The sequence below is a fragment of the Amphiprion ocellaris genome, chromosome 22, assembly GCF_022539595.1.
Source record: "Amphiprion ocellaris isolate individual 3 ecotype Okinawa chromosome 22, ASM2253959v1, whole genome shotgun sequence".
NCBI lineage: Eukaryota > Metazoa > Chordata > Actinopteri > Pomacentridae > Amphiprion > Amphiprion ocellaris.
In genome coordinates, this window is record NC_072787.1 from 16,721,854 (window position 1) to 16,747,985 (window position 26,132).

The following is a 26,132-nucleotide window of genomic DNA, read 5'->3' on the forward strand; positions in this document are numbered from 1 at the left end:
ATATTCATTTGCAGGAAATGAAAGTATTTAAAATCTTGGATTTAAACTTAGAAGAACACAAACTCTAACAGAAAACTTTGTCGATACGTTTTTGTTCTGTTTACAAATGTTAAGTCTTTACTTGTGTTGTGAACTTTGGTAAGAAGCAAAAACTTTAGCGTTGCCATGAATACATGAGTGTTAAATTCTGTCCATGTTTGCATTTTGGGAAATTCAGTCCAGCAGATGAGTTTGTTTTTACTGCCAGCTACCATTCAGTCTGAGATGTTAAGAATAAATAAATGTGCATAATGTGGAAATGAACAGATTTTATTTTTATTTATTCCTACAGCTGCTAGTAAAGTTATAGAATGTGGAGGAATTTAGTCTCACAATCACAGACAATAAATATTATCTGAAAGTCAGGTTATTGTTGTTTATCAGCACAATACAAAAAGATTCATGTTAGACATATTCCAGATAAGACTCTATCAGGATTTATGGAAATTTTCCTCAGTAATATGAATGTTCAGGTTAAGATTGTGCAGTGATATTATGTAAGTTTAGCTGACTAAAGTTTATGACTCTGCACTACAATATTATTTATTTAAATTTACACCATTATTATAATATTTAGGGTCAGACCCTACAGTATTGAGATTAAGAAATAAACTATTCTATAAAATGTAAATACACTGAATTCATTTGGATATATTTAAGTGAGACTCTACAATATTATCTGACACAAATCTATCTAAATCAAAATTTTAATCATTTTTACTCCAAACATTTACTGGACAGATTTAAACATTAAAATCACTCCTTTCTAATCCTCTGCTGTACGTTCAAACCTCAGGCCTTAAATACAGAAACACACAAGTATCTGATTTGAGTCCTGGTTCCAGAACATGATGATAGAATTATAGACAAACTTTAACAAAAGCTGCCTGAGTTTACAGGTTTTTATGCTAGATTTCTTCAGTAATTTAATGAGTTATCAGCAAAAATCAAGTGTTCATTTGATGAACTTCATTTCCTAAAACATCCAGAATTGGAGCTCTTTGGCAGCTGTAAAGTTTCTGCTCCTTCAAAGTTCACAACACAATGAATGAATTCCTAAAACACTCTCAATGCTGGAGAGCATTTGTGATGCTGAAGCAGTGACCAGTTTTTCTGTTTCTTCTCTGGAGATGCACAATGAGGGACGTCTGCAGAGACTGAAAAGAGTCTCACCACATCCTGACATGAGGAAAAAGACTTTATTGAAGACTACAATGAGGAAAACTATCAGACAGCAGACGGCTGCATTCAGGGTGAGCGATGCCAGCTGCCTCTCAAAAGGCTCCTTCATCTGGTGGAACTTCTTCTGAAGGGAAGCTGAGCTGGCCTGGCAGAACTTTGGAGATGTGTTCCAGTGGTTGGTGGATGTGTGGGGAGATAGAGAGGGACCTTTGACTTGTTCAGAAAGGAAAACAGGAAACCCATTGGTAGTTTTAGTTTAGGGTGCTACTGCGGTGTGTTTTTGGGCTTGAAGAGGTGAACAGGAAGAGGTTTTTTTTTCGTATTTATTATCTTTTACTTTGTTCCTGGTTGGAATGCCCATCAATGTCAACATGAAGGTCACTTTTAATTCTGTTTATTTATTTTTCTTTTACTACCACCCATTTGCTTTTAACCCCCTCACATGTTCTGTTGTTGTAAACGTCCTCTTTCAAATAAATACTCGTCTAACCCTCTGGAAACCAGCGTTTGGACTGTTTTGGTGTTGCTCCTCACCTACTTCAGACAGCCGGGACATAACAACGTTTTGTGGACTAAAGGCTATACTACGACGTTTCAAGAGCGACATGCTAGACTATGACGTTTTTAGAGTGACATGCTATACTATGACGTTTTTAGAGTGACATGCTATACTATGACATTTTTAGAGCAACATGCTATACTATGACATTTTTAGAGCGACATGCTATACTATGACGTTTTTAGAGCGACATGCTATACTATGACGTTTTTAGAGTGACATGCTATACTATGACATTTTTAGAGCGACATGCTATACTATGACGTTTGTTGGGCGACACTCTATACTATAGGCTTTTTAAATTGACATATTACTGTGACAATTTTTTTTTGTCTTTGTTTTTTTTTGTTTTTTAGCAACATATTATAAGAATTTAAACAGTTTTAAAAATTACTATACTTTTACTTGTGCAATGAAATATTATTCTATGGCATTTTTTAGACGACATATTATACTCTGATGTTTTCTTGAAAAACATACGACTTTGACAATATACTGCACTATGACATCTTTTGAACCACATATCATACATGACAATTTTAGGCAACATCCTATCATTTTGCACTTTTTGAACCACATAATAATCTATGTTTTTTTTTTTTTTTGCCAAGCTATACTATGAACTACAGGCCATACTATGTTATTCTTGAAAAGTATACTATACTTTGACATTTCCTGAATTACATCCCATACTATGGTATTATATACAGAGCGCTTTGGTTACATGTTGATTTATAATCTAGATTTTTTTCTGTTTTGTTTTTTGACAGGATTACCACAGAGCTGACCGTGAACACCGTTGACACCCACCTGAGGGAGACGCTGCCTAAGATCTCAAGGCTGCTTGGTCGTGGTCTTTCTGGTCCTGCTCCAGAACGCCTTCATCAACTACATCTTCTTTTGAAGAGGCCCTCAGATGCTGCAATCTCTGACCTTAAGGAGGAACTGCTACTTTCACTCTGTAACGAGACAGCGGTTATTTTAAAGACCCAGCTCCTGTCGGCTTTGAAAGAAAGTTTAATACCCATCAAAATGGAACTACAGACAGTTAAATCTGAGCTGTCGATCAGTATTTCAAACATCAAGTCCGACCCCAGCGCCCTAAAGCACGCTGTGAGTGAAACGGAAACTTCATTCTCCACATCACCGACGACATCGTCACACTCCAAAGCAGAGCACCTGTCTGCTGAACTTTTAAAAGTGGACTATAAATGTGAAGAATGTGAGCAGCAGCAGACTGTTAGCAGCAGAACAGATGTGATCAGAAAGAAGTCACTTTCTTTTTTCTTTTCTTTCTGGTTGACTTGATGCTGTCAGATGCAGATGTTGGAGCTGATTCTGATCTTTCAGGATAAAAAGCTGCTTTTCCTTCACAGACTTCTCAGGAAATTATTCTCTCAGGTTTTCTCTGCTATTTATATTTTATTATCTGTGATTATTTCATTATTTTTTTATTGTAAAATAAAGTTTGAGGCATAAAGACTCAATTAGTTATTTTATTCCTGAAATCTTTGATGTAGCAGAACTAAACTTCCATTTTCCTTCTTGTACTTCTGATACTAGAACTAAATGTATCTTCAACAAGGATCATCTGATTTTAATGAATCAGCAGCAACATCACAACAACAAATGAGACAATTTTCAACAAATTAATGAAACTGATGTCATTTAAAACTATCAGTCTGTTTTAGTGTCAAATTAAAGCCGATTACTGACAACTAGAACATTAACTTTACTGTTTTAATCACATTTAAGTTTCCTGAACGTTACATTAATGTCAACCAGCCACAGTTTTATGAACTTAATGAACCACATTACAGGAACACAACACACTTCAGCTGTTTACATGAAACTCAACACATTAGCTTGATGCTACGTTAGCTTTAATCAGGCTACGGTTGAGCAGCTAGCTCCGTTAGCATCGCTAACGTTAAAGCTAATATTTACTATGCTAACTTTCTTCTCTGGTCAACACACACTGATACAAACTCCACCAACATCTGGAGTGCATGGCACACATTACATCTGATACTAAAGCTGCATATAAAGTGCATTAAAAGCGGCACCAATACGAAAATAAACATTTACTTACCGAACTATTAGAGTCCTTTCAGTGTCTGCTGGTAGAATCAGCCGAAGGCAGAAACTGGTTAAAACAAGCCAACGGGCAGGAAAACTGTCTGTGGAAAATGTTCTGCTGCTGCACCGATAAATAAACCAACAGTTATTATATCAGAATTAATCCAAACGAGGAGAGCAGAGTCTCCGCTTCCTCCTCCATAGGACCTGTCAATCATTCCAGACCGGACTGTCAATCAAGTAGTCCCGCCCCCTGGCTTCGCAAAACTGTAACGATCTATAAAAAAGTCAATATTAATTTATTTTAAGATCGGCAACCTGATCTCTCATTTTGACCATGAAAACTAACGAAAAAATGTATATACAGTCTATGCACCGTACTCTGTTTGGCTCCACACTTGCTGATGACCACTTCCGGTCTCAGAAAATGAAAAAACTGACCTTTTTTCGTTTCTGTCTCTTATTGATTTTATTTTCTTGTTATTCTAAATATAAAACGAAAATAAAAGCATTTTTTTAAAATCGTATATCCCTTTTTGATCATGAAAAGGAAAAACGCCTTGTATTTCAATTTTAATTTTTGTATTTTAAAACGAAAATCAAATAACCACTCCATTTTTGTTTTTCAATACCCGTTTCAGAACGGAAATCAAATTACCAGATCCGTACACGGACCCAGATGGGACACAGAAGCATTTGCAGTTTTACATTTCTTCCATCTGTCCATAATTCATTCAGAAAGGAACGTCCAAAGTGTCCCTGTTAAAACGCATGTGATTTAATGTTATGTATGATGATGATGATGATGATTACTGACCGATGCACATCCCTGGGTGTTTTTTGTTTCTTCGTCTCCTGAGGGATGACGAATATGAACGAGTCTGAGGTGGGAAGGAGGAGAGGGAGAAAACCGCTGGCTGTGACAGTGACAGTTGCTTCTCTCCCCTCTTTTCGCCTCCTCCTCCTCCCCCCGTTCAGCTTCTTCCTCTTCTTCTTCTTCATCATCATCATCATCCGCCTCAGCAACAGCAGCTTCAGCTTCATCAGCAGCACAAGCGGAGTCCATCGAACAAAAATCAGCTGCACTGAGCTTCTCCACTCGAGGAGGGAAAGATGGGGAAATGGCAGCTGCAGATGAGCACATGTAAGGATCAAGAAATCCGACGAAATCTTCTTTTATGACACAAACACGGGTTTTTGCACCAATAGGAACTATTTAAGGAAGAAAAGGTAAGACGTTTATTGATATTATATTTCTCTTGCACACTAGCAAAAATGCAAACCCCTCTAATAGGACCGTCTTTTTAAAAAAAATACAAGTATCAGTCAATTTTCACCCAATTTTAACTAAATTAGTAACTCACACTGCATTAATCCTGCATTTACTATTCTAAATGATCATCGAAAGCAACATTTTATTCTCTGAAATTGGTGAACAAACGTTTTCACTGCTTTTACCTGCTAAAAATACAATTATAAGTCATCGTTTTATTCGTTTTGAGCGTCAAAAAGCCTTGATTTCATCTTCATTTATGCTCCCAGAAACAAAATATATATTCTATTCTGACTATCTCCATCCCTAACATGCATACCACTGCCTTTAATTATCAGCGATGAAGTTATATTTATGTATATTTCAAAAAGGAGGAGCAACTCTGTTAGAGGAGAGGAGGCAAATAAGAGTATTAATCTGCCCCCTTGTGGTTTCTATTTATGCTGGTTTAAGGTTTTGCCAAAATGAATGTAGTAAGAGTGATTCTAGAAAATAATAACAGTACTAACAACTCTGTCTGCTCTTAATATCTCCAGCGCTTTTATTTTTTAGATCAAACTGAATGCTTTTTTTGACAATATTCTGTAATCATCTCCTCAATTCAAATCTTGTTGCTATTTAAAGAAAACAGAAATCTCTCATGACTGAAAGGACCATTCAAACTCTTCAGCACCATTTAACCCTTACACTCAGTGCTTTATACAGGGCTTGCTTATTTATGGTGTGCGACTCCATTCATCTCATAAGTGGCCCACATTCATGTATCATCCCCTCTGTGGATTCTTGTTATGTAATTTCATCCCCATCAGACTGCATCAGCCTCAGAATGCTTGCTGCTTGGCTTATATGAGCTCACATGGGAGATATAGATGTATATATATAGAAGTAACATAACACTGAGTGTAACAGTGAGTGTAAGGCTTGGCAGCATTTAAAGGTGTCATAGAGGTGACTTGTGTGTGTTTCATCTGTGGATTTTGTATTTGTGTGGGTGTGGGGGAGATGGATATGGTAAAAGCGAGTGATGAATTATGCAAATGGGGTTTTCTCTGTTGGGGAAAGTATCTTTTCGGACTAATTAGAGAAATTAAGATCAGACCATGCAGCAATAATATTTGAATGCCATTTATATATTGTTGCACTGTAATTATTTTCACTTCATTTTTTCAGATTGCCTCATTTGACACCTAGAAAACATGGATGTATCCTCATCCTCGCTCCAGTACGGATCAAAAAAGCGGGTTAAGATTCACCCCAACACAGTAACAGTGAAATACGCCACCCACTTCCCCCAGCCTGGTGATGAAGGGTACGATGATGCACCCTCTTTTGAGGACTTTGGCACCTTCGCAGAAGCAAATGTGGGAAAGAGACTGGTGTCAGACAGCAAAGGGGGCAGGACTTTCTTTGGAACCATGGAGACCCAGCCTAAGCAGCCAAGTGTGCAAAGAGACAAGGGAGTTGGGGGCCAGCTGGCTAGCTTCGGCGAAGCGAATGTCTTGGCCTCCAGGGTGACCTGGATGGCCTTGTTTGGGGCGGCGGTGGCTCATGGTTGTGTGGCGCTGATTACTCGTTTAGCAGCCGACCGCTCTAAAGTTCCCTCTCTTGAGCTGCTCTTCATCCGCTCTGTGATCCAAGTGCTGTCCATTTTAGTAGTCTTCTACTACCACGAGGCCCCTTTCGGTCCTAAGGGCTACCGACTGCGTCTCTTCTTCTACGGTGTTTGCAACGTCATCTCAATCACCTGCGCCTACACGTCCTTCGCCATAGTACCACCCAGCAATGGCACCATCATGTGGCGCGCCTCCACCACAGTCTTCAGTGCAATACTGGCCTTCTTGCTGCTGGATGAGAGGCTGGGCTACACAGATGTGGTCACGGTGGTGGGGAGTGTGTTCGGTCTGTGCCTGGTCATGGTGCCAAATGTGGCGGATGAGGAGAAGTCCAGGCTGGGGTTTTGGAAAGAGGCCTTTGGCTACACGATGACAGTAATGGCCGGCTTGACTGCTGCCCTCTCCATGATCGTCTACAGAGCCATTAAGGAGCGCGTCAGCATGTGGACAGCACTCTTTACCTTCGGCTGGACGGGCACGGTGTGGGGGGCTTCCACCATGTTTATCATGCAGGAGCCCATCATTCCTCTGGACGGAGAGACATGGGGCTATTTAATTGGGATCTGTATCTGCTCCACCGTGGCATTTCTCGGAGTCTACTATGCTCTGAATAAATTTCATCCAGCCTTAGTTAGCACCGTGCAGCACCTTGAGATCGTGGTTGCCATGTTTCTCCAGCTCATTGTTCTGAGGATGATCCCGTCTGTGTATGACGTCATTGGAGGCCTGGTGATCATGATCAGCGTGTTCACGCTGACAGGAGTCAAGCTGTACAGGGTGAGCAGGGCCATTCGGCAGGATTATCAAGAGATCCTAGACTCGCCCATCAAATAAATTAAGATCTGTCAGTCTATTTGTTTACAGTGTTGCTTGGGTGTGCAATTTAAAGAATGTCTGGATCTTCATCTGATGATTTTTGTATTGTTGTGTTGTCGAAAGAGTGCCAGTTGTGTAACTAATGTCTTAATATTTGTGTGTGAAATAAAAGACAAATGTAATATGGTGAACATATCCCCTGATAGTTCTGTTTTAATGTCAAATTGTGTCACGGACCAAAAATTCTGCAAAAAAAAACAAAAAAAAAAAAAACAAGAGTGAATTTAATTTGTGTGATTTACTATGCTCCGACATTTCAAATAATACCGAGCATATTGAATCTGGTCTTGTGAGTGGCAGTGTAAAATCATAACATCAACAAGGTGTGGTGTATCCCTGTGTTGTCACACTGCCACACTTGTCACACTGTGTAAATGTCAGCAAAGAACTCATTCATAGTGCGTGCAATGAATGAAAGAATAAAAATAAATACCACCCACGTTTCATAAAATAACTGGTATTGATTTTCGCAGCCTTCATCAGTTGTTTACCGAGACATATTTTTAATCAAAATACCATAATAGAGTAATGGCCTTTTTGCATTGAGATAAAGGCTCAGTCATGTGCATTACATGTCTATATTTTTTAATCTAAAGCTACAAGTGGACTCCAATTTATGCAAGTGAAAATGTTAATTTGATTGAAACAAAAGCACTAATCTAGTCCTCTTACTGTTTTCAGAAATAATTTGTACACAAATTGCATCTTTTAGTGCTCGTCTTCTTGCCTCTCACGTGTTATAACCCCATGAGCTGGTTGATATTTAACACTGGCAATTGCATCCCTGGATGTTGCTTCTGTTTACTTTCAGATGCATATCAAACTAATGCCCAGAGGCAGATGCACTGTATTGAATTAAAGTCCCCTTTAACAACGTGGGACTGTCTGCTTTCTCTGCAGTGGACGATTCAGTGGCTCAGCAGTGACGTTTCCTTTCTCTGTTTAGAAAACCCAACCAGTGAGTCAGTCTCTGTGATTTCCCCAAGGCAAAGCAACAGTGATGGAATGAAATAAAGATATAATGATGGTGCAGAGGGGGTGAAAGAATGTTGCTTGCTGAAAACTGACAGAACTCGCATGCTTCACTAACAGCCCAGCAGGTGGCATTCATGGCCCACTTCATTACTCAGACAGAGCATTAGCAAAAGCATTACTTTATCACAGTAAATTAGGAATTATTTAGTGGTTTATCACTTGATTAAGTGTTCTAAATTGATAACACTGTTGAAGGTTTAATATATTTAGACAGAAATGGGAAGGAATCAGTCCTATAACCACACATAAAGTGGATATGCTGATGGACTCCAATCTGTCTGTGTAATGACAATCTACTGTCAGTGATATCACAGACAATAAAATGGTGAGTAAACCACAACTATTATTCATTTACAGCCACAATCATAAATTACTAATAAAGTGAAACTGTCATTTACTATATTTTAAAATGTATTTTTCAAACTTTAAAGTGAGATTTGGTGGGTTTTCCCATCCACTATACATGCTGTGTTATAGTCTGGCTTTGTGATGGGGTTTTGGGTGCAGAAAACAGAATACACGTAGAGCAGGCCCATCTGTTTGAGCAGGAAACAGATTGCATCCTGCAGCAAGCTGCACAGCCTTCCAAATTACTCTGCAACTCTCTTCACCACAGACATGTTTATCAGATGTATCATCATTTCCCAGGAGGGGCCTGAATGGAATCTGATGATGAGTTAATGTATGTACATTTGTGTGTGTTTGAATGTGTTGCATGGTGTGTATGACGAGGCATTTTTTATTGAACCTTATCAACAAATGATAACTACATTTGTCAAGGCCATACTTGCTGAAGCATGGACTTGCACATGTTATTGTCAGCTGTAGATATCATTAGTCATAAATTGGGAAATGGTGATGCTGTGTAGACCCAATTTCTCAACTTTTATACAATTAATTTATCTGATTTTAGTAATTTGATGAAAATACGCTTTTAGTTTATTTTGTTTCCAATTAAAACAAAGTAATATATATTGTAGATATCGGTTTTACTAAATTATACAGCGAGTAATGTGCCCAAGAGGGTGCAAGTCCATTTTTTCTTGTGGACAACCTGGATTCTCAGACACCCAGACATTAATTAATTAATTAATTAATTAATTAATTAGGAATCCATAAGAATAACAAGCACACAATAATGACAACCCCCTCTCCATCTCTCTTTTGAAACATTTAGCAGTGGTAATTATATTGACTCTTTGCCCTCAAAAGGCAAAAAACACACCGAATTCTTGTGAGACCGCAAAACATCAGCAGCTGCAGTGCTATTGACTGACAGCGCGTTTGTCCAATCAGAGGAGAGTTAACTGTTCCGCAGCCAATTGTGTGGGAGCGGGCGGGACTTGTGGGTCTGGACTACTTGTGTAGCCGCGGCTAGTTAGCTTAGCTGCGTTGCTGAGCAATGACATGCTTTGATATAGAAATGCTATTCCAACGGGGCACAGCGTCTAATCAGCTAAGCTAGCTTCTTGGAGTGGGGGAAATAACGGGCTGGTAGCTAGGACTCTGGATATCATTTGTGTGCATCCAGTGCTAGTGTACGTGACGCTTTAACATATTAACTATTTCCAAAAGGGGATAAGAAGAGGTGGCCGTCAGCAGTCAGGTAAGACGTGGTGTGACTGAGCGGGGTATGAATCTGAGCTGCCGCAGATGGTGAAGCTATGTGATCCTTGCTGCCGCACTAACGTTTCTCACGAGAGCTACAGACTAGCTGCGGCTAATTCAACGTTACAGCTCACGTATGCTAACGGCTAACTGTTAACCCAGACAAAACCAGCCTGTCGCCTTGCCAACATGGCCAACATACTGCTACCCAACCGGCTAACGCTTAGTTTGCCAGCGACCGAGATGTTTGTGACCGTTAAAGGCTAGTTTTTTTTCCTCGTGAATTTTCTTCGCCAGGTTAGCAAAGTTAGGCAGCCTGACACGCTGTCAAGCTTAAGTTAAAAGATGAAAGCTCAAATTAAAACTGCAGCACAACCTAGTTAGACGTGAGCCCAGACTTCATTTCGTGTCGTGCACCACGTTAACACTTTTATTTCTGAGATTGAAAATGGAGAGGACGCCTTAACGGGAGTCACAGTGGCGTGGAAACCTTTAACGTTACCCCATATAATGCATTTCACGGCATTTACAGTCTTATTGCATTTTCTATTCCTTGTGTTTTTAATGATGTAACCATAGCTGAAATTGAAGTTGTTGGTTGTTGTTGTGCACTGATTAGATCCAGCTTGGTCATGGTCACGATGGAGGCATTCCCTAACATTAACTTATGGTTCCTTGTACTTGTTTTTAATAACCTTAAATGGTTGTTGTAGTCAGTCCATGCTGTTTTCCCGTTTAACCTCCTACTACGAATCTTTAGTAATGCATTGGCATTACAGATTGCTTTATCCATAACTTATTTATGCAACAAAATGCCAATGAAATGTCTTCAAATATCTTGTTTGGGCAAACCAACAGTCCCAAACCCAACTATATTCTGTGTACAATGACATAGAATGCAGGGAAACTGAAAATCAATGATGGATTTGTGTGTTTCAGCTAAAAAAAAAAGTCTAAAATCAATTGTCCAAGTTGTTGAGGGTTCATTTTCTTTCCATGGACTGATCAGTTTAGCTCTAAGTCAAAGAGCGACACTAACTTGTGGGAAAATGTCTGTGAACACACATCTTCCTTGGAAGACCAGAAGGAGGAAGTCAATTATACTTCGAACGTGTAACTGTTTCTGTTTTTGGGCAAGATTTTGAGATAATTGCATTGTCTCTGTTTATCTCCTAACATGGTTTCTACCTTGCATAACTGAAGCCAAGCTTAATGTCATACTTGAATAACACACTGGGTAATAAGGCTGCATATTTGTTGGCTTATAGTTGTGTGACCTTTTGCTAAATTTGTCCAACGATGCTGTGTGACCATCAACTGATTATTATGCCTTGAGGGTTTTATCTGTGTTTTAGGGGGGAACCATGTGTGTCTTTCCAAACACCAGCAGCTGCTGAGTAGTAGTTTCTGTAATTATTGTAACACTTAAGGTTTCAGGGAGGTGAGAAGGGAAGAGAGACATTTGGTCCAGCTGTAGCCTTGTTCTTTGTGGGAGTTATGGGGAGAATAGCCATAGTTTATAGAACAAGAAGGTGAAGTAATGCTTATGAGCCGTGGGTGCTTTAAAACTGACATTTTATTTTCATATTCGATATACAAAAATGGCAATTAGTCGGCCTACTTGGAAAATTTGCACCTGTCAGCTGCCAGGTTGTGAGCTTATGTGAAGGATTGAGAACTCCCCTGTAGTTAAACTTTCACTGTGTCCTATTTGTAGCTCCTGCTGACTCACATGTCCTCTAACGGCACCCTAGTTTGAATGTTATGCGAGAGAAATCTTATGGACGTAAAGTGATGATCTCATCTTTTGTGAAATTCTGCCCTTGCCTCAATCCCAGTGCCTGGCTGTGTGCTACCAGTGGCCTCCAGCAGCCAAATCTGTCCTCACAGCCTAGGGGAAAATACCAACTGTGCATTTCATTATAGCCAAAAAACTAATGTGGCTGAAAATTTCCCAGTCAAATGACGAACTCAGGAATCCAGTCTATTAAGTAGCTTTAGGCTTCTAATGAAGTTGAGAAATGGGGAATTTTTCTTTACCACAAATGTCTCTTCTCTCATGTTACCTCCCTAATCTCAGTTATTTCAAAAGCTCTCTTCAGTTTCCTCTTTTTCTTTATGATTTGCCTTTCTGGCTGTCAGACAAGTTTTTGCAATGACTGCCCATGCATGCAGGCATGTTTGAACAGGCAATAACAAAGATACTCTAAGGTTATGTTAACTAAGGTCACCTATGGGTAGGGTAATATGGGAATGAATAACACAGGTTTTTAATTTTCTTTTTATAAAAGCTTTGTTCAACTGTTAATGCACATAAAAGCAAAGTCATCAAGCACTTCACTTTTAATGATTTCCAGTGTGATGACATTTCTTCTCACTTCTGTAAAGTCTTATGGTTTATGGCTGTGTGCGGTCAGAATATTTGCTTTTATTTTCTCATTTGGAGTAACTGATTTGACTTCCTCATGGAAGAGAAAAGCAGTGTGCAGTTTCAGTGGTGTTTTTTCTTAGTTGATTATGGCTCGGGGTTTTCTTTCAGTGGTTTTGGCAAAGTGAAAAGGAGGATATGTGTACTGGTGCATCAGCAACTGTCTTCATAATAACAGAAGTTACTGTGTAGCTTTGACTAAAAAAGCAAAATTGTCTTCTCAGAAATATAAATTTCCCTCGTGATGAAAGCATACTTTTCAGGGACAGTCATACTTTCTAGTTTGCTCACTTCTAGGTTTTTTGTGTGAATTTTCTTGCAGCAACAGTAGGTGCAGCTTTGAGGTGCACCACAGTGTTCTCCCCAGGCTACATTAGCAAGTCAGACAGGAACACTCTTTCAGTAGCTGAATCAGTATCAAGACATTCAGCCATGGCTTCTGGCACCTAAGGTTTTCTTGATAGGCTCTTTTAATTTGGCCTCTTTGTTTATCACCTTCATTTCCCTGCCCATCTTCTCTTGATGTTTTTTTTTCTTTTTTTAAGCTGTGACAAGCAATTATTCGTGGTATCTTCTGTAGAAACACTGAATGGTCTCTTCTGGAAGGCAATCTGCTAATTAAAACCATATTCATAGTAAATAATTAAGCTGCATAAAGTAATTATACCTCAAGTTATTAATGTGGTCAATGATCTGTTCTGTAGCAAGATTCAGTCAATCATACAGTTTACCCATGACATGTAAAATAGTAGTAATATGAAAACTAAAAAGGTACCTAATGACTAATTTGAATGTTCATTTAATTAAAATTTTATCCTGGACTTGCCTAAACATAAAAAAAAAATCACTCAGATAACAGTCCAAATTAGACTCCGTTTCATCTGTAAGGTCAAAAACTCACCTAAGAGTTTTTGCACATATTTAAGAGCCATTTGAAATGTTTACTCGCCTTTTTCACTAACCAAATTACATTTTAATTGCAGCTGAAATGTGTTTCAGTTTGCACTGTGCATATGAACATTGCACATTATCCTACAAGTTACTGAATAAAAGTTAACAATTAACATTTAAAATAAATACCTTGCAGGTTAATGCCCACATGCCTGTGCTGGTTATGCGTCACTCCAGTGGAATAGTTCTATGCCAGTTTCTTCTGACGCGGTCCACATACTGCCCAGATACTCACTTTCTAGATCAAAAAGCTGCCAAACCATGCTGGTTTTACGAGAGGTCATCTGTTCCACTTTCCACCCTGCTAGTTTACAACATCCGGGCATTAGCTTAGTGACTGGGGGAGCTGCAGACTCTTCTAGTGGCGATTAGCTCTGTAACATCTTAGATGCAACAGTTAGCTGTATATTAATAGCTGGTTTAACCGATAAGTATTTCTGGTGACAACTTGCAAGGGTTGTAGTGGGCTAATAACACACATACCTAATTAAAACAAGCTGACAGCAGTTAGTAACAGACCTTGTGACTGCAGTCATGTAGCAAACCACCAATCACCTGAAAGTCAGATAATGGATTCTCTAGGCTGCTTTTTAGGTATTTTGTTTTGATCTTCCTCAAATTGAGCATCAAATGGCAACTGATGTTTTTGCTATTAGATTTCTATCAGCTATTAGTTTTAAGATATATTATTTTGAAACTCTAATACAATCTAATAGATCAAATAGATTTTAGAAGCTACATATAATATTATTACTGCATCTTTCAAAGTTAGACTTCTTTTTAGTTAAAATTTTACCATCCCATTAAAAACTGGTTTTGTGTTGCTTTTAATAATTTTTGTCCTGGTTTGGATCCTAGTTAATAGCATACATTGTCAAATGCCAGTTTGACACTATTACTAAGAGGTTGCTAAAGTTACCATACAAATGGGAGTATTTAGTAGAATGCCTTGAGAACTTGAATTATATTCCCTTAGATAATATTCTGAAATAGCTCATTTTCACGAACAACAGTCTTCCCAGTGTTTATAAAGTGTGTAGGCTGTGGCGCCCAGTCAGGACAAAGGTGAGGGTTTCTGTAGAAAATGTTTTTTTCGTGTCTGTCTATCAAAGATCTTGTAGATGATGCTGATTTATGCAGACCCCAGATTTTTGTGGCATCACCATGCAATCTGGAATGCCTCCTGCTCACAAGATGCTCATACACAAGTCCCAACACGTGGCCCGCCCAGACTTCTGTCCCGAGTAGCTTGTTTAGTCCTATTGTGACAGCACCCAAGGGCTCGTATTTGTCAGTATGTAGGAAGACTAAGAGGAAGCCAGCGTATCCATTTCAACTACCTGTCTAGGCTGTCTGGGATTATTATCTTGCGGTTAATGAATGATCTGCTATTTTGACTGCAACAATAGCTTTTTCCAGAAGGATGCAGCTGCAACAAGGTATATAGCTACAGCACACTGCCCTGTCACATTTACATTTTATATGCATGGTCTGTTTTACTGACTCCTTAATGCTACTAGTATTTTTAGGTAGTCTGACAGCACACAAAACCAAACCACAAACAGCTTTATCGTACTGTGGTACTTCATGTTAGGAATCCTTCTGCTTTGTAAACTTGGATTAGTCATTGGGAAATCCCCCGGAGCTCTAAGATTATGAGGTAACCTGAAGGTTTATTTTGCTGTTGCCTTGATCCCAGATTGCTTGGATGTGGCCATCATTGGACGTGGTGGGCAGGCCACCCAGAGCACCAACTGGCAACTTCAGGGTGTGGATGAAGACGTGTAGGCTCTGTAGATTTAGGTGGGGTCTGAGGAAATAGATCCTTTCTTACATGGAGGTGTTATGTTCTGGTGGGTATCTGCTACAGGTAGAACAAAAGCATTTTCCTGCTGGATCACCTCCTGCTAAGGTTAGCTGCTGGCTGCTCTTTTACTGTAAATAATTGATGGTAATTAGATAATGTGTGAGTGTGGCGTACAATCGGTTAATTCTTGCAAATAGCTGAGCACTGATGATATTTCTATATTTAGCCTGTTCTACAGAAGAGTAGGCTTCTTACAAGCTCTATGGTTTAGTAATTTGCTGTGGTTGCTGATAGGGATGCTTTGATCAGGCTTGTCAGAGCTGATGCAGATCACTAATTCACTTCGTTTTGACAGTCGTGTTGACAGTATTTTTTCTGAAAGCACCCACATGAGAGACCCTGTGAAAATCATCTTTGTCTCATGTCTGTGTCATCCCTTTTCCATTGAGTTAATATGTTCCTCTAAATAATTGCATATTTACTATAAATGTCTTAATTGGAAACAGTGATTGAGAGCTTATTCTGTTCGTTTTGCATCTTCAAAAATTAGCCTTTATCTTCAGAATACTTTCATGTCACCCACACATATCTGAGTGTTGTTGGCCTGTTTTTGCATGTTAGAAACTTACAGCTTGTCCTACACACAAAAAGATATTTTCATAAGTGCGTTAGACTTTTTTTAAATCCACAAGTCCTGTTACGCTGTTTGGCATCTTATCCTCGCTTTCAGCCACAAAAAACAAGTATTTTCACCAGTGCCATCTCTCTGTGGGCCAGACAGTAACATCCTGACTGCAGTCATAATGAACCGTGAAGTGAAATGGGGAAGTGAAAACATTTTAAACAGATTTATGTTGTTATGTACTTTTTTATCACATATTCATATCATCGAATGTGCTCTGATTTGATGGGATGTGTGTTGATAGCAAATTGTTACCATATATTTCTATAAGAAACAGGCTTTGATTAAAGTTAAGTATAACTCTGTGGCGGTATTGGAAACACTTGGTTCCCATAAGCTTCATAAATACTGCTCTTGTCTTTGTAAAATTATTGTATGGTGAGAATGGTCATACTTGATTTTGCATTTTTTGGGTGAATTGCTAAGCAACATATTTCAAACAGTGGCATTTGTGTACACTTCTCACAGATTTATTTGGAGTGTGGAATCAGCCCTTTGATGTGGAGTTAATCTTAAAGAAAGCTTGAAACTTTTGCTGTTGGTTGTTGCTATGAGAGTAAATCTCTGGCAGTTCTCAAAGGACATGAGCCACGGTCTATTTTAGGCCATTCCCAACTGCTGAGGGTGATCCCGAGGGGTGGATAACCAACTGCTTTCACACAGTCATGAGTATAGCCCAAGTGCTTAGCCCAAAACACTGGAGGCCCCCTAATTAAATTTTAATATGATACTGGAACAATGCAGTTTTCTAATGTGGAAAATTGTGTCTTCTCTGAGCAACAGTGGTGTTATAGTTTGAAGTAGTCCTGCGTTTCATCTCTTTAACAAGGTATATTACATGCTTCAATGCAAAGCGAAGATAAGTTATCTGAACTCATCTGAACTCAGGGGTCAAGTCTGCACTCTGTCAGATTGCATCACTTTCCCATCATCCGGTCACCCTTGTGTCCACACTTCCTGTCTCACAGCTGGCCTGCCAAGTCTCCCATGACCCTTTGCTGCTGTGCTGTTGTTTTGTTTTGAGAGAATCTAGGACAGCTGGGATGAGATGCAGTCTCATGGGTTTTAGTTGCTGCGGTTCAAAAAAAAAACAACCAGCATTGCTTCAGCAGGTCCATCGCCGTCCGGCACTCGCCAGTTTGTGAAGCAGACCTGCCCTGTGGGTAAAATGCAAGTTTTGGTGTAGGTTGGAGGAAGTGCAGCAGTACCAGAGGGGGGCCGAGTGAGTAGAGAGCATACAGAGCACATTCCAGAAGGCAGCAGAGCCCTGTGATTTTAGCAGGCTGTCACAGGGATTAGGTTACTCTGTCTGCCTCTGTGAGCTCATGCTGTTGCTGTCTCAGTGCCTCAGCGATCCTGAACACTGGTAACACTAGAGACAAGGATCTATAATTGTTCTTTTAGGCATGTTTAGCTCATACAGTATCCATCTGTGACTTTATTTTTTTTCAGAGAACCTCTCATGTCACTGGTAAATAAAGTCAAAGACATAAAGTGACACTTTAGCTGAAGGTGAATGCAGTTTTTAGTTCTTTCCCTTGCATGCAAGTTTCCCTTATAGCATCCCTATGAAATGCATTATCCCATAGGCCACTGGGTGTGCTCTTTGACTGGATGTTGTCTGTGTGTTTTTTTTTTTTTTTTCTTGCTACAACACAAGAGGTTATGGCAGCAGCTGCAGACTGCAGGATGTGGTGAACTCCTATCACTGTTGTTTCGTAGTAACATAAGAACTCGCAAAGTTGCACCCTGCATCTCCATAACACCACTGACTTGCAGTTGTTGTGGTTTGTGGTTTACGGTGTCACTTTAAACCTCTTGAATTTTTATTGACTTGTAAGAAAAAAAATAAAGGATTTTCTGACAATCTGACTAGAGTATCACTGAACATTATTGAATATAGCAATGATAACGGTTCCAGATTTAGGTTAGTGGTCTGTTGCTGATGGGAAACAGCTGTGACAAGTGTTGGTACTCTGAAGAACATGAGTGGATCACTGATAGGAACACTGGTTGACCTGTCAGTGGCCCACAACTGCTGCTATGACAGTAGATTAGATGGACCCATGTTATCAGCTTGGTACTTAGTGCAGTGTTTTTCCTGCATAGAGGTATTAGCCAATGCCAAAGGAGAATCACCAGTGCTAAAATGATAAGAACTGAGAATAAAATTACCAAGTGAAACCCTCTCTGTGTTTAATTGTAGTATTTTGTCAAATAAGTAGGGAATAAGCATACATGAACATAAACTTCAATATGATATCTTTGACTTCCAGCAGTCAGCTCCCCTCTCATTCACAGCTGCTATATTTTACACATGAGTTTGGCATTAGATAAGCCAGCTAAGCTGCATTGTTTTGACTGGATGCATTGTGGTGCAGCTAGCACTAATGTGATTTCTTTTTTACCATCAAGCGTCAGGTGGTACCAGACTGTTCTGATGGTTTTAACGGTTGCATTCAATATCTGTTTTATTGTCATGAGTCAGACAGTCCAACACTATGGTCTGTTTAGCTGTGACAGCCGCCTCCTCTTCTAGCATCTCCAAATAACTAACAGAACAGTAGTAGGTGGTATGCACCTTAAACAATGAATGTAGCCCAGCAAAGCCATCAGGAAAATACTTGGATTTCTGTCAGCGAACGTAACACACATTCATTATATCTGTATGCAAACCAGTCATGCTTGCTGTTGTGCATAGTCACCCCTCTAAAGGCCCGTTCTGTGCCAGGAAAGATTCTGTTAGTAGTTTTCAGTGCTGCATATTTGCATGACACAAATAGGTTAATGTATTCTGTAAACCTTTTTCTGTCTTGTGGTAATGTCACTACCCAAAGTAAATTTTTTTCAAGCCTTTTTAGCATGGAGTCATATTGCAGGTAAAACTTAAAAACACAGGGCGTTTTTAAGAAGCAATGCCAAACTTTCATAATTTGGGGTTCTAAATTCAATATTTTTAGCATTTAGGCAGGTGATTGTACAAAACAAGGAGTTTGTAAAGGTCACCTTGATCTCAGGGTAATTGCAAGGTAATTTTTTTTCTAATTTCCTAGCATTTATAGACGAAGCAGTTTCTTTCTTGAATTGAATTATAATCTAGATTGCAATCGATCATAAAAGCTAATTGGTGTTTGCAGCCCCAGTCAGATATACTTCTAATAAGTTGCCCATTTCACTCTTCACCTACTATATTGATCATGGACTGGCTGCTCATTTGCTGTGTTTATGGGAGGTGTAATGAAGTCATTTACTATAATGACAGTTTTAATACAACAGCAATACCTTTGGCTGCTCCAGAACCACTGAAAGGCTCTTATTGTGGAGCAGCTACAGATTTCTGTTCAGTACAAAACAACATATTAAAAAATAAGCCCTCCTTTTTTTCTTTAAGTCAGCAGATCAGTTTCAAATGTTGTGAAGAAGGAATGATACAAGGAAAAAGTAGCCACAGTGTGCTGGGAAAACCCTACATTTACCACAGACCAGCAGATTTGACCACCTCTTTACCATTTCATGCAATCTGGGTGCCCTTGTTGACAACCACAAAGCTTGTGCTTAAGAATCCTGTTTTTGCTTTATGTCTGGTACCCATGTTATTTTGAGACTTCTCGGCTTCTTCAAAACATCTATACAACTAGTTATTCATTATAAACGTCACTGACTATTTGACTGGGAGCAGCGGATCATTACATTACATCATTGCATTTGACAATCTTTTCCACAAAATATTTCCAGATCAGCAGCGCCTGCCCTTCATACTTTCAATTCTGCGCAGGCCTCTCTCCTCCACATGCCGATCTGAACAATCCGAGAATACCTTAACAGGACAGAATAAAAATCCCAAACATTAGTTTTTGGTTGTTGCCTAAAATCATGAAACTACAGCTAGTTCTGCAAATGTTAATCCATCTAAACATAACTAAACAACAAGGGTTATATAGTCTACTGTACTTGTTTGATCTTAGGTTCAGTAATGATCTGGTTCCTTATCAAATATATGACGCTCTTCTTGGTCGATTTAAGAGAAGTATTTTAGTTCTATGTCAAGAGCTAGCAGAAATGCTACTGAGGTTTTGTTATTCTTTAAATAAGATCATAGTGTGCTGCAGGTTGATGATGGATTGGGCTTCCCTGTTGATTCTGCCTGGCAGAAGGACACACAGAGACAGTAAGTGGATGTGAATGTGACACCGTTTGAGCAGTTTGACCTGTCTGACCTCATATTCAGTGCTTTGGAGCAGTGACTGGCCTTGGCTCAGTCTGCAGCTGCGCGATTAGCTCAGAGCGTCTGTCGCCTAACTTTTTGATCCTCCCTCACATCTGCACCATCGTAAGTCACTGCGGTGTTAATGTGCACTTAGTGTTCAGCTACCCAAGATGTGGGGGGTGATGGGAGCAACTGGGATGCAGTGTGCTTTCTGAAAATTGGAGATGGCCTGGCAAGGGATAGTCCCACACTCATGGTTCTGTCATGCAATAGCAAGGAAGAGTGTAAAGTGGAAAAACGATTGCAAGGGAGGGACGTTGTAAATGGAGAAGGAGCACATATACACACTTGTCTGCTTCTTTGGCAGACGTCTATCCAGCCCAGCCCAGGGAGTGGAGAGATTGTTGCCTTTGTCTTGGTGAAAGAGGCACTCGAGGAGAGTAAATCAGCTCTTTGTTTTTGCATGCCGCTCCCTAACATGTCTCCCAATGTTCATCAATTTAATTAACGATGGAAAACGAGCAGGCAATAACATGCCATTAGAAAAAACCACAGTATACACCCAAATGTTACTTGGTAAATTAAGTCAACAACACCCCTCATGGGGAAATACAGACCAGACCACTGTTTCCCCCCTCCTCTTAAAATTTGAGTGTGAGCTAATGTACGTGAATTACAGTAGCAGTTTGATATTTTCTATGTTAAAACTCTTTGTTTAGGCTCTAAATTTATTTTTGTCTTGATGTGGCACCATCATCTCCTGTTACAATAACTCTGAAATTAAATCTTAAAGCTGATGATGATTCTCATTAATGTCTAGGGTTTTTCTCCAGGAAAAATCTGGTGCAATGTTGTTTGTTTTGCTCCTCTCGGTTTATCATGCTGAAAGTTAGCTTGGCTGCCTAGCTCATGTTTGCCTAAGATCAGGTTCTGGTCCTATCTCAAGGCCAGCTGTAGCTGAAACCTAGACACCACTGCTGCTTCAAATAAAAACCAAGAGCTCTCTATCAATGAGGTCAGTGTCTGGTCCCTGAAGTCGGTCGGGGGGGGAAAGGTGAAACTCCATCCACTCCCATGACATCAGAGCAGTTTGCTTCAATGGTGCCTCACTCTCTCAGTGCTGACCCAAGTTTCTGCAGTATTAACCTAAGCAATGCTTGACTTTGCTGATGGCTATATGGGTCATAAGACCAGTTGTAGTGAATGTGCTCATTGTTGAACATGAACAAGTTTTCACAGTGGAGCACAGTCCTCCAAAATCATAATTTTAGATAGCCTGGAGAACCTATGCAATATTGCAAACAATGGAGCCATGCTTGTAAGGCAGTTCACAGAAGCACATCATTTGCATATGCTGCACACATCAGAATATTTATAGGCCACTGCTAATTTTAAAACAATATCCTACATCATTAGTGCTCACCAAGAGCTTCACTCCTTGACGTACACACATTGCTGACGCACAGAGCCCCTCTTCTTCATTTCCCTGTTACAGTGAGCTTTGCCATCTTCTTGGCTCACAGGTTCACATTTGACACAAAAGACAATTGCTGGATTGCTCCTGGGGGAAATCAGCCCCTGTGTAAATATATAAAGATTGTAGATATGAAGAGATTAGTCCTATACTCCAACAGAAGGCTGAAAAGATTCAGCATTTATTTCTGCTATTTCAAAAATACAATTGGTGGATGGAAATTATGTCTGAAGAGACTAAACTATGGAAATATTTGCTAGGATTTCCTCGAGGATTCTGGTCTAGCCATAGTATATTTGGATAACATTGTTCACATCTTGGCTTCAATGTGCTACCAAGACAGTGCTATAAGCAAAGCAACTTGGTTGAACTTAAAAATCAAGATACTAAAACAGATGTATGCTCGTTTCTAAGTCATATCAACTAATCTTTGGGAAGATTTTGAGAAGATTCAATGCCTAATTCTCTTGCATCATTTCTGTTCTTTTTCCAGGTCAGCAGTGGTGTCAGAGCCCTTGAAGTTCTCAGCTTTGATGCAGTACAGGTACAGCTATCTTATTTCCAAACAGTTTCTAAATTTACTCTTGTCATGTCTACTACCTGATCATTGTGCCTGGAGCAAACAGCACAGAATCTATGAAGTCTGTGTATGGAGTGTGATGTGTATGAAGTCTGTGCAGACAAAGGAAACAGACACTTAACAGACACTTATGATCCATACTTGGTCAAGACTGTCAGTTCTAAAGGACGCTGTGTGAAAAGTGGTTTCCAAATAAGTCGCTATAACTGCTGCACGTGAGACAAACCTTCTCCTGATGACAGTATTTATTAAGAAACGTTTTGCTCTTCAGTTCGTTGAAATTATCTGTGATGTAAAACATTCTTTTAGGTCACTCTGATTTCTCTTATTCTTCTATCAGTGTACCTAGTGCAAGATGACGGAAGAGGTGATTGTCATCGCCAAGTTTGACTACATGGCTCAGCAGGACCAGGAGCTGGACATCAAGAAAAATGAGCGCCTCTGGCTCCTTGATGACTCCAAGTCCTGGTGGAGGGTTCGAAATGCCACCAACAAAACGGGCTTTGTGCCGTCCAACTACGTGGAAAGAAAAAACAGTGCCAGGAAAGCTTCTATTGTCAAGAATCTAAAAGACACACTTGGTAAAAACAATTTGCTACTGCTTTTTTCAGTTTAGAAGTCAATTTTTAGTTCTGCATGTGGTGGGTTAATAAGCAATGACCAGAAACCATGTCAAAGTTTACACTCTCCCCATGACCTTGTTTATTTTTACGGTGGCTCTCCTAATTTCTAGATAAGCTGCATAGATATTTGCACTCTAAATATTTATGTGTCTTCAGTCTCTCACATTTGTGTTTCACACACAATTGGTTTCAAAACCGAAAAAAACAGCACTACAGAGCATCCTTTATCTAGGCCATCTCTAGCTCAGTTTGTTTTTGACCTCACTGCTGTGGTTTGCCATGTTGTATATGTCTGACACCACAGGAAGATGATCACAGGCCGATGCGTGATTGGTTGAAGCAGACTTTCAACTTCTTTGTCACTGTGTGTTTGAATTGAAACTTTAGTATCTGATTGGAGTGTCTGATGAAAGGTTTTGTGATTCGATTGTGCCTTGAAGGATTTACTGAGGTAAGGCAGTAATATCTACTTTTTATGTCTGTTTTGTGTTAACACATATAAATATCTCCTGTTTCTGTTTGTGTGTGAGAAAATGCAACACAAGATTTTTTTCCCTGCCCTTTTATCATGACTGAAATTGATATAGCACAGGTGTTGTCTCCTCTGTCAGCGCCACAGTAATATTTCTGGGCACTGCCATTTGCCAAGGGCCTTGTACTGCCTGAAGCAAGCCAAATGTAACTGTGTATGTAAGCCAAGGCTACCATGTGTCTTAGCTTAATTCTTCTTGATGACAGATATTTATGATAATTTGCAATGCACACACTGACCACTGGCATGCAGTCTGGAACACAGCCAGATCGTTTGGTATTTATTTCGCAGATGATTTCACAGTTTAATCATTTCTTTTTTTATTTTCATAAAATTCCTCATTGAAGGCTTTGTCTTAAGTTACTGATGCTTTTCGTGCACTAATCTCCAACCTGTTCATACCACAAAGCATTGTTTTTTCAATTAGAGAGATGATGGCATATCCATTTCTGTTGGTATACTTTGAGCATTTTTGTTTGGCCCAGATCTCCATAGGTTGTAAAGTAATTTTTTTACTGAAACAGACCTGCATGGTGTTGGTGTTTGTGAAGTCAACCTATAAAGCCTAAGCCACTACCTGTAGTTTACGGGATTGTGTGACAAAAACATAGCATCTAACTGCACATGAGGGAGTGACAAAAAACAAAGGTAGCCCTATGTCCTTTGCTCATTGATGTGGTGAGGATGTCGAGCTCCCGCGTGGGGTGATATCTGCGAGGAAGCCCCAAATCGGCTTTTCCCCCCAGAAAACATGGTGCTGTTCAGGGTGCTTCTCACCAGAAGTGTGTCTTCCGTTTATGAGTGCATCACACGCTGCAGTGTTTGCAAAACACTTATCTGTACGACATGTGAACTGTGTCTTCCTGTTAGCTGCGCTCTGTTTTTTTTGTTTGTTTTTTTTCATGTGTCAGTGTTGTGATGAAAAGGGACTGGTGACATTCGGACAGAGCTATGTTCTAAAATGCTCTGAAGAGGAAAAATGATACATGTACAGGAAGAAGCCTTTTGACTTGTTTTACAGTTCTATATATAGCTCATTTTTCTGGTGCTTTTAGTCAAGCTGAACTGGCTTTAATTAACAAGGATTTTCCTTTTTGTTGTGGCTTGACTCAAACATATTTATCGTTTATCTGCTGCACTTACACTTTGTCCAGACTGTTTTGCTCTGAAGTGTCTCGGTTTATTTGCTTATCCACTATGCGTAACGGTGTATTTGTGTGTGGTTGGGTCAGAGGTTGTGTTGTCATGCACCACAGCCGTGAGAATCACAACAACATCCCAACTGTCACTACATCCATTGATCAAATGTTTCAGGTGAACAGCTGCACTAATGACACAAACACAAGTCGTGTCTCACTTACACACAACCCAATAACACAGACTAAAACACGAGTTATTAAAAACAACAATCCTCGTCAAACACTAATACAATCATAGAAAGCTTGTAAATACCTAACCTTCATTTGTCCTATTTTATGACGTGTGAATTTTAACTGGAAGATTATCAGTGGTTATGCTTTTCTTGTTCATGAGTGGGAGGGCAATAAGAGAAGCAGCCTGAGGTCCACACTTTCATATGTTGTGTGGGAGGAAAAAAAATCTATCTCTTCTTTCTTAAACAGGCCCGTTGCTGGGTGTGGAGTGGTGTCATCGTTTGAAAGAATGTGTGAGTGCATGATCTGTCTGCAGTTGGCTGTGCTTTGCTGTATGAGTGTGTGTGCGTTTCTGTGTTTGAGGACTCATGTTTCCTGGGTTTGTTGTAAAGTTATGAGTGTGTCTCTACAAACAACTGCAGTCATGTGACACTGAGAACTCACTGACTCACTCAGCTGCGTCCCCTCAGATCCCTGTAGATTCCCTGCATTTTTTTTAAGGAAACTACACGCTCAAATACCATTGTGTTGCTGTACGTTGAGGAAATCGCTCCTTCACTTTCCAGATATCGCTCTTCTTTCATTTCTTTTCTTTCTCTCTGTCTCTGAGTTTAACAACTCCCCCTCCCTCCCTCCGTCTTCCCCTCTCCATGAGGCCTCTATGCTCAGCCTTCCAGAGTTGGACTGGAGGCCTCTCAGTCCTGCACTCTCATTGGCTAAACCTGACCACATGGTCAGGGAGTGGGCCGCCCTGCTCCACAGTCCGCCCAGCTTTCTGGGTGTTCACATGGAATAACTCTACAGCTGCAGTGGGTAGAGAGCAGGGGCCGGGAGAGAGACAGAGAGGAGACGGCGAGCCCAAAATGGACATGGCTAACCTATTCAAACATTTCTTTCGTGAGTTTTCAACTTTCTTAGTCTTCTGTAGTTCCTTTAAAGTTGGTCTGACTTGTGTATTGCTTTACAAGGGGTTTTGAAATCTTTCATCTGAAGTTTCAGCAGCTCTTTTTTTTCCCTCTTTCTATCTGTGCAAGAGCGGTTGTTAGTTTTTTTTTCATCTTCCCTTTCTAATTTCTCACTTTGTTCGTAAGACACTTTTAGCTTCAAGGTAGCCAAATGAATGTGTCATATTTGGAGCAGGCGGAACCTGATTTTTGTGCTAACATGTTCTGCTGGCAGGGAGAGGGGTGAGAGGGTGTCTTAACAGCTTT

The 26,132-nt window shown here is 39.9% G+C and overlaps 2 protein-coding genes and 1 long non-coding RNA gene across 4 annotated transcripts in view; 2 read left to right on the forward strand and 1 right to left on the reverse strand.

The window, feature by feature from the left end:
- Positions 1 to 1,254: 1,254 nt before the first annotated feature.
- On the reverse strand, positions 1,255 to 4,317 carry LOC129348013 (uncharacterized). Its single transcript, XR_008600423.1, has 3 exons — positions 3,873 to 4,317; positions 2,591 to 2,739; positions 1,255 to 1,428 (listed from the first exon to the last, which is right to left on the reverse strand). It is a non-coding gene; the product is annotated as an uncharacterized LOC129348013 (long non-coding RNA).
- Positions 4,318 to 4,733: 416 nt separating this feature from the next.
- On the forward strand, positions 4,734 to 7,756 carry slc35g2b (solute carrier family 35 member G2b). Its single transcript, XM_023286446.3, has 2 exons — positions 4,734 to 5,089; positions 6,303 to 7,756. Exon 2 carries the CDS (start codon positions 6,329 to 6,331, stop codon positions 7,577 to 7,579), a length of 1,251 nt encoding a protein of 416 aa, XP_023142214.1. The 5' UTR covers positions 4,734 to 5,089; positions 6,303 to 6,328; the 3' UTR covers positions 7,580 to 7,756.
- Positions 7,757 to 10,043: 2,287 nt separating this feature from the next.
- Positions 10,044 to 26,132, forward strand: part of nck1b (NCK adaptor protein 1b) — a 28,362-nt gene continuing 12,273 nt past the window's right edge. The window contains exons 1-3 of one of the 2 annotated variants that reach the window (XM_023286437.3): positions 10,044 to 10,262; positions 22,307 to 22,357; positions 22,734 to 22,974. In XM_023286437.3, coding sequence (XP_023142205.2) covers positions 22,749 to 22,974 — 226 coding nt within the window. In that variant the 5' untranslated portion in view covers positions 10,044 to 10,262; positions 22,307 to 22,357; positions 22,734 to 22,748. Of the gene's footprint in view, positions 10,263 to 22,306; positions 22,358 to 22,733; positions 22,975 to 25,668; positions 25,819 to 26,132 lie in introns of those variants that run through there. The other variant, XM_023286438.3, reaches the window with a different exon arrangement.

Coding starts and splice junctions, on each gene's coding strand:
- slc35g2b (XM_023286446.3), top strand. CDS start 6,329: ATGGATGTATCCTCATCCTCGCTCCAGTACGGATCAAAAAAGCGGGTT.